The sequence below is a fragment of the Humulus lupulus genome, chromosome 5, assembly GCF_963169125.1.
Source record: "Humulus lupulus chromosome 5, drHumLupu1.1, whole genome shotgun sequence".
NCBI lineage: Eukaryota > Viridiplantae > Streptophyta > Magnoliopsida > Rosales > Cannabaceae > Humulus > Humulus lupulus.
This window is the reverse complement of record NC_084797.1, coordinates 136,895,225-136,902,547: the sequence shown is the minus strand read 5'-3', so window position 1 is coordinate 136,902,547 and position 7,323 is coordinate 136,895,225. Positions and strand designations below refer to the sequence as shown.

General features: G+C 33.3%; 1 protein-coding gene across 2 annotated transcripts; it reads right to left on the bottom strand.

Moving 5' to 3' along the window:
• Positions 1-1,812: 1,812 nt before the first annotated feature.
• On the bottom strand, positions 1,813-7,050 carry LOC133777684 (probable methyltransferase PMT21). 2 transcript variants are annotated; one of them, XM_062217371.1, is made up of 8 exons: positions 6,895-7,050; positions 5,200-5,503; positions 4,945-5,093; positions 4,656-4,851; positions 4,152-4,362; positions 2,922-3,600; positions 2,760-2,837; positions 1,813-2,483 (listed from the first exon to the last, which is right to left on the bottom strand). In XM_062217371.1, the coding sequence occupies exons 2-8, from the start codon at positions 5,479-5,481 to the stop codon at positions 2,264-2,266; spliced, it is 1,815 nt and encodes a 604-aa protein (XP_062073355.1). In that variant the 5' UTR covers positions 5,482-5,503; positions 6,895-7,050; the 3' UTR covers positions 1,813-2,263. The 2 variants fall into 2 exon arrangements, with proteins under 2 accessions (XP_062073355.1, XP_062073356.1); XM_062217372.1 differs by lacking the exon at positions 6,895-7,050 and adding an exon at positions 6,320-6,432.
• Positions 7,051-7,323: the final 273 nt, after the last annotated feature.

The following is a 7,323-nucleotide window of genomic DNA, read 5'->3' as shown; positions in this document are numbered from 1 at the left end:
ATGTACGTCATCATGCCAAAAAAATTAGGTTATAATTTCTCCAAGTGTCAAAAATAAAAAACGTTCATGCGGTAGAGGCAAAAGTAATATTCCTACCTAAAAAAATTCCTATATATATTTTCTTGATGTGGTTATTTTGTTTTATGAAATACATTTTAATTTTAATATATATTATTAACATAATAATAACCTTATAAAAGATATTTAAAATCATAGAATTTGTTTTTAATATTTAAAACCTTAGAATTTGTTTCATATCTATTTTTGTAGATTTTTTTTAAATTAACGATATTTTATAAAATTTATCTTTTTATATATGAATATAAATTTAAACTTATAATTATTTTTGGAGGCAAACAAGAATTATGATGATACACCAGAACACTTATTCGGATTTCCCTACAAGTTGGGTTTAGAATTCAAAGGAGAAAATATAGACTAGAAGAAAAAATGATTTAACAATTGGAAGAATTTACTTCGCACATCCTTCGACTGGAGAACGCTTCTATATAAGAATTCACTTTTTATAACGAATTTTTAATCTTTTGAATAAATACATGGCCTAAATGTTAATTTTTTAAAATAAAGAGTCAAAACGGGTAACAGTCAAAATACAATGTTCAAATAATCGATCTATTTATTCCGACTTTTAACCTTTTGACAAAACACAGGGTCTAAAAATTAATTTTTAAAAATAAAGGGTTCAAACAGGTAATTGACCAAAATAACTATTATTCAAACAATTTCGAAAACATACAGTAGGTTTGCTATACAATGAACACCATCATGAAAAAAACTGCGGTCAATACGCCCTCACATATCCATATAAGGAGCATGTGTATACAGGTATGGTGAAAATTAATCTCTACCACACAATCTCCTAAAAAATTTAAAATATATATTTTTAACTATTATAAAATACTGGGCGAAGAGCCGTTATATTTTCTAATTTTTTATATAGGACTACCTCATTATCTCATCATAATATTTGAAAATTCATATTCAATAATACATTTATATGAATACACTCGTAAATGTTGCACCTTTAATTATAATTTTATTTCACTTGATTTTGCATTAAATAAAATCCAAAATATTACTTTTATAAACAATCTAATCATAACAAACTATTGTTTTTTCCTATTCTCCAAACTATCATGTGTAGTACAAGAGAGTAAAAATGAATACTCCAGGGAGGGGGGAAAAGTGCACACTACAATTTTATTATTGATTTGGAGACAAATTTTAATATCATAAAAATTTAATTTAGTGAATTTTCTTGCTTTAATAAGTTTCTACCTCTATCCATAATTGAATATAAATACTCAACCACTATTATTTTAAGTATTCACAGAAACCAAAATAAAATTGGTTAAATATATGAAACCTTAGCAAAATGTTTTAATAAATAGATAAGATGGCAGGAAAAAAAAAGCTTTTAAAACTAAAGAATCATTTGAAGAAAAAAAAAAGTACACAATGACTAGATTGTCGTACAATTAAAAACATAAGAGACTTTTGCAAAAAAAAATAATGAAAAAAAGACATAAGAGACATTAATGCTAAAAATCCAATTATTTAATTGATTTGCTCATATTTTATTTTTGATAGCCAGCAACATTCTATTTTTCCGTTTTTGGGGAAGCAGTGTCAGTTGTCAGTTCCAAAATTGTGCTGCATTTTTTTCTTTTCTTTTTTCAAATAGAAATATAAAGTAAATACTAAGTTATCGAACGTGGTATTATAAAACTAGTAGTAAAGTCAATTAGGTAAAGTATTAATATATAAATATATAACAAAACAATCCAACAATAAAAAAAAATTACAGCATGCTGATGATGAATTCATTAAAAGAATCAGCAGCGGCGTTCATTTATATAATATAAATACACAAAAATATATATAAACTATGAGGGTGTGACATTCCCACCCATTGCATTCAGATCATTACATAATTAACCTAGAATGCAAAAGAAACAAATATTGGGTGAACCAAGGACCAAAAATGGCAAAATAACCGAAGTACAGATTTGGCACCTTTAACAAATATATTTGCATCATATAAAAAGCTCTATAAAATTAACAAAATCAACTTATTGGAGTCTTCAATTAACAAATTTGATTCTAAAAATTGATCTCTTTGTGGTGAAGTAGCTTCTCTTTGCTTCTTTCTTCTAACCATGGAATAACTATGAGGTGGTAGTAGTTGTACTCGACCCTCCAAGAGACTAAATATCTCCATGAATTGAAATTCTCAGATTTGTTACCGAGAACTCTTGTTAGAATACCAGAGCTTTTTCTGGCAGATCAATATCTTCTCCTTTTCGATTCCATACTCAGTGTTTTCCTTTCGACAACCCCATTTCATCCCCTTGGCGATTGCAGCCACAGCATCCACAAAGTAGCTAGATTCTCGGATTATTGCATAGCCATTTGGTCGCAGGATCCGGTCCATCTCCAAGAGCACATACTTCATATCACATCTGCACAAAGTCCAGAGAGCCATTCACAAGTGTTTAGCATATGATTAAAACTTGGTTTCTGAGTTTTAAAATGAAATGATTTCTTCCCTAGCGCCATGATTTCCTTTGGGGTTATATTTGGTTAACTTGAAATTCAGGATAGGAACACTAAAACACTATCATCTCATATCATGGAGAGTTTAAAGTAGCCCTTTTTACCAAATCAAAACATAAAACGGTGTGAAATTATGCTCATAAACAGAACACCAAATTAGCAAATTAAGCCCCATTTCTTACCTGTGACTTTCAGCAGTAAAGAGGGCATCAAGATGAAGAAGATCATAAGTTCGAGGATAAGTAGAGAATGCTTCGCACCTGTCAAAAAGAAATACCACAATCAGCTGCAACATTAAGATTGACAAGAATCTCGATAACAGAACATTGATGAAGTAAAAATACCAGTCATGGTAAGTTCCAATAAGGCCCCGGTCAAAGACCACAGCTAATGTGTTGGCAGCATAAGAAGAGACAACATTCATGACCCACAAAGGATCATCAATCACAGCTGCAGCGAAGCCTCCGTAAACTGTATTCATGTCCATCACATTTCTAATCTTATCAGTCCCAATTGCTGAAAGCAACTTCTTGTAGTGATTTGCACGCACCCTCCACTTGTCATCATCATGCTTGAATGTGCTAGCACTCCCTCCATGAATATCTGATATACGTTCTGGAGCAGCATGCAACCGGGTGGGCCATTTAGAGACTGACTTCAAATCTGTTCTCTTATGTTTTTGGTTTGGAACAACAATGCAAGGGCGGAGTGGAGTGTACCAAGCAGCATCTGGTTCAAGGCTGTCATCACATTTTGGTGGATAGGAATCAGCATTATTAGCAAGTTTATTGTAGCAACTATTGTCTGAAGCCTTCCGCCAGACAGCAATGTCATCCTTTTTGTTGTACAATTTGAAGCACATGGCAGTGAGCAGCTTCTGCAGATTGTTATAATCTCTTCGTTGATCCTCAATGGTTGTGTTCCATCCACGCCAGCGGCGTTCATAGTTTACTGGTGGACCAGACAACACCCAGAAACCTCCAGGACGGAGTATGCGATGAATTTCCTGAAGGTAAACTCCACCTGGTAACAGAGATATTAGAGTTGATCAAAGCTGCAAGCTGTAACCAATAATGCCCTACTATAATATAAAAACCAGTTCCTTATTGAAAGTTCATAATAATGTGCAGAAAAATAAGTTTTCCATGTTTGAAATAATGAAAGTAATAAGAAAAATAAGTTTCCCCTTTCATGCCAAAATCAAATCCCGCCAATTGATTTAGAGAACTTCACTGAATAGGGAGTCAAGAGCTTATTGCTTTAGTTGAATTTAGGTACAAAAGTTTCATCAAATTTCCTTGAAATGAGGATACTTAAAAAAGACAACATCCGATATGCTTTATCACAAAGGATTTGATGACAGAGTTCCATACTAAAACAGAATAAAAATCATATTTTATCCAAGTTAGTAGCTAAATTGCATATGGCACAATGTTCAGTGTTCTTTGATTATGAAATTATTAATTGCAATCATTTAGTAAATTATTTGCAAACTCTAACCAAGGAAAAATTGTTCTAAAGTTTTTCAAATAAATTCTTGGTTTTGTATATTTCCTTAGTTTACAAAGACTTACCGAATTCTGTCCACGGAATGAGACATCTAGAGCAATGAGCCATATCAAATGAGTTTGACGGGAAAGGGAGCCTCTGAGTAGAAATAATGCCTAGGATCGCTGGAATTCCACGTTCTAATGCAAACTGGACTTGAGCCTCATGATTATCTCTTGGAGCAAGGGATACAGTTAGTATTCCGCGGTCCAACAAATCACCTCCCCAACTTGCAACCTAGAAATAAGCCAATTCTCAGAAAAAGTTTCATGAAAATACAATTAAGATCATTATAGCCATCAACAATATGCATTGCTCCAAGCTTTCACTTAGTACCATATACTGCAAATAAAGGTAGCTATAAATTGAAGTTTAAAGGTTTAATTTCTTTTTTATTAAACTATGCAAGCTCAAAAATGCTCTGAACTGATGGGAAGTAAAATGTATAACTCTGGATTTACCTACAATATTCTAATAAAGAATAAAAAAATACCTCAAATATATAAGGAGATGGAAATAAAAATACTCACCCCACAGCCAGTATCAATGGCAGTCCGAACGGTTCCATCTGTCATTTCAGGGATAAGTTTTTGCATCGTATCAACATATTCACTCACACCTCTAGGGAACATAGTGCCCCCACCAGGAAAGAGAAACTTCTCGCCTTCCTTCCTCAACCAGTTCTGGTTTGATTTCTGCTTGTTAATCCAATCATAAGGGACATTCCTGGACCCAGATCGACAGGTATAGCTCGGTGAACTAGAACAAAAACTTCAAACAAAATATCCAGATCATTATGTCATAAGTACACTGACTTACCGGTACCAGCATTCATCCTTGCTCTTCGGCCATCTGACTGGAACCTTATAGCCATCTGGAGGGGGAATTAAACACTCTTTCCTCTCAAAACCAGGAGGGCAGTGACGCTCCATGAACGTGAGACGATGAACACCATACTTCTTCCATTTCTGCAAAAATAGGGGAAAACACAACAGTTACAGCATTAGACAACATATATAGCTTTTCCCAAATATCAAAGTTCACGTAATACAAGGTAATAACTAATCAATATACCTTTGGATCAGTGCAAGGAGTGTAATCTTGATATTCGCCGCTGCATTGGGAGAAAGAGACAGACTTTATTTGGAGAGAGGACGCTGCTGCTGAATTTGATGAAGATTGGAAAACTTTTACAACATCCTTGGCTTCGTTGGTGTAAAATCTATGCTTCTCTGAGCAGAATATTCCGCCAAGATAGAAAGAGAACCCACACAGCACAACAAACATGATTGACATTGGGACAACTCTGGAACTTCTATCCTGCTGGTAAACCGGTTTCCCATCTTTATGCTTCATCTTCTATAGAATTATCAAATATCTGCAAACATATGAATCATCAAATCATCAATATAAATATAATTATAAAATATTTGCTCATAACATACTAGACAAACATAGCTTGCACTCTCCCTTCAGTAATGAACTCATCATAATTCTCACTAAATTATGTGCATCTTAAATCATCCATGATATGATAAAAGATCACAAGACAAACATGAGAATTGAGAATGGTGCGAAATTATAGCAAGCAAAGAAACATTTTTTTTTTATAGAAAATGATGCTGATACATTGACCAGATCTTTAGAATGAACAGCAAAAGAGCAGAAATGGTATAAGCTACTACTACGGTCCCCAAAGTCTGGAAGAGTACAGCTAAAGATTATGCCAGGTCCATTACAAAGATAACTAACAAATGTACTCATTTATACAAAAAGAAATGAAAAAGGTCAAAAAAAAGTTGGAAAATGTCACTTCGACAACTAGCCATATTACCAAGAAAACAAAGGATACAGATGGATCCAGTTTTAAAAACCAACCACTAAAACCACTTGTATGACCTTGTTAGGAGTAAATTACAGGATTTGATGGCAACTACCGACATTTTTTACTCCCCATGTCACACTGACTTTAAACAAATCACATGATTATGGGCCCCAACCCAACTTTATCAAACCCAGCCGTTCATAGAGAAAGACCCTTCTCTCTCTCTCCACTAAGTCAAAAAAAATACAGTAAATCATAGACCAAACCCCGAAAAGCAAAAAAGGAAGGAATAGTGAAAAATAAATAAAGTAAAATTAATAATTTCTTCAAACATAAGAAAATTTTCATCATTTTAATCGTGCCAATCACCTGTTTTTCCTATGAAGCATTAGTTCAAATACTTCCAATGCATACCCACCAAACTTTGCCAAAAACAAAATCATTCAAAAAAAAAATTAAATTGAAGAAAGAAAAAGAAGGCAGAGCACATGCACCATGTCTTGACATATATAATAGAGCCAAGAGACCTTTTTTCCACAAAGCTTTCACAATTATAATTAAGTGGTAAAAGTAATCATGGGAATGTAAAATTGGCAGAAAGAGAGAAAATTTTAGTCTGGTTCATAATGAGAAACATTATCAAGAGCTAGAAAATAGGATGAGAATGAAGGGTCTACAATAATAATAATAATAGTCCAGATCTATGGAGAGAAATAGAGAAAACCCATCAGAAATATAAACAAATATGAAAGAAAAAAGCAAAGAATCTAAGAAACAGAGTGGGACTAGAGATCTACAACCACAACAACACAGAAAAAACTCTCCAGAGAAACAAACATCACAAACTCAACATCATGAAAACACCCAATAAAGAATGAGACAGCTTAGACAGAATTTGAAAAAAATAATAAAAAAAAAAGAGCAGATAGAATAGATAGATATACCTCTCTATTTCTTAGTTTCTCCACAATCTTTTTAGCAAGAAAAAGAGAAAAAAAATCACAGAAACAAGAAAAGAAAGAAAATGAGATAATGGAGAATACGAGTGTGGAAACTCTCGCAGTTCCAAATATCTCAAAGCCTGAAAGAAATAGAGAGCTAAAACCCAAATATATAACATAACGTACTCATACATACACTTACACACTAGCTCTCTCTCTCCTTCGCGGTCCCCACCACCTCTTTTTCTCATAAAAAAAGCTCAGTTTAGCTTCACATTACTCTCTCTCTCTCTCTCTTATTTTTCTCAATTAATATTTATATTTTTAACTTTGGGCGTGTAGCCCTTTCCAAAAAAAAAAAAGAAAAAAAAAACTTTGGACGTGAATTCTACCTGTACCTGACCATCCCACCACCCCAGGCCTGTATGAAAT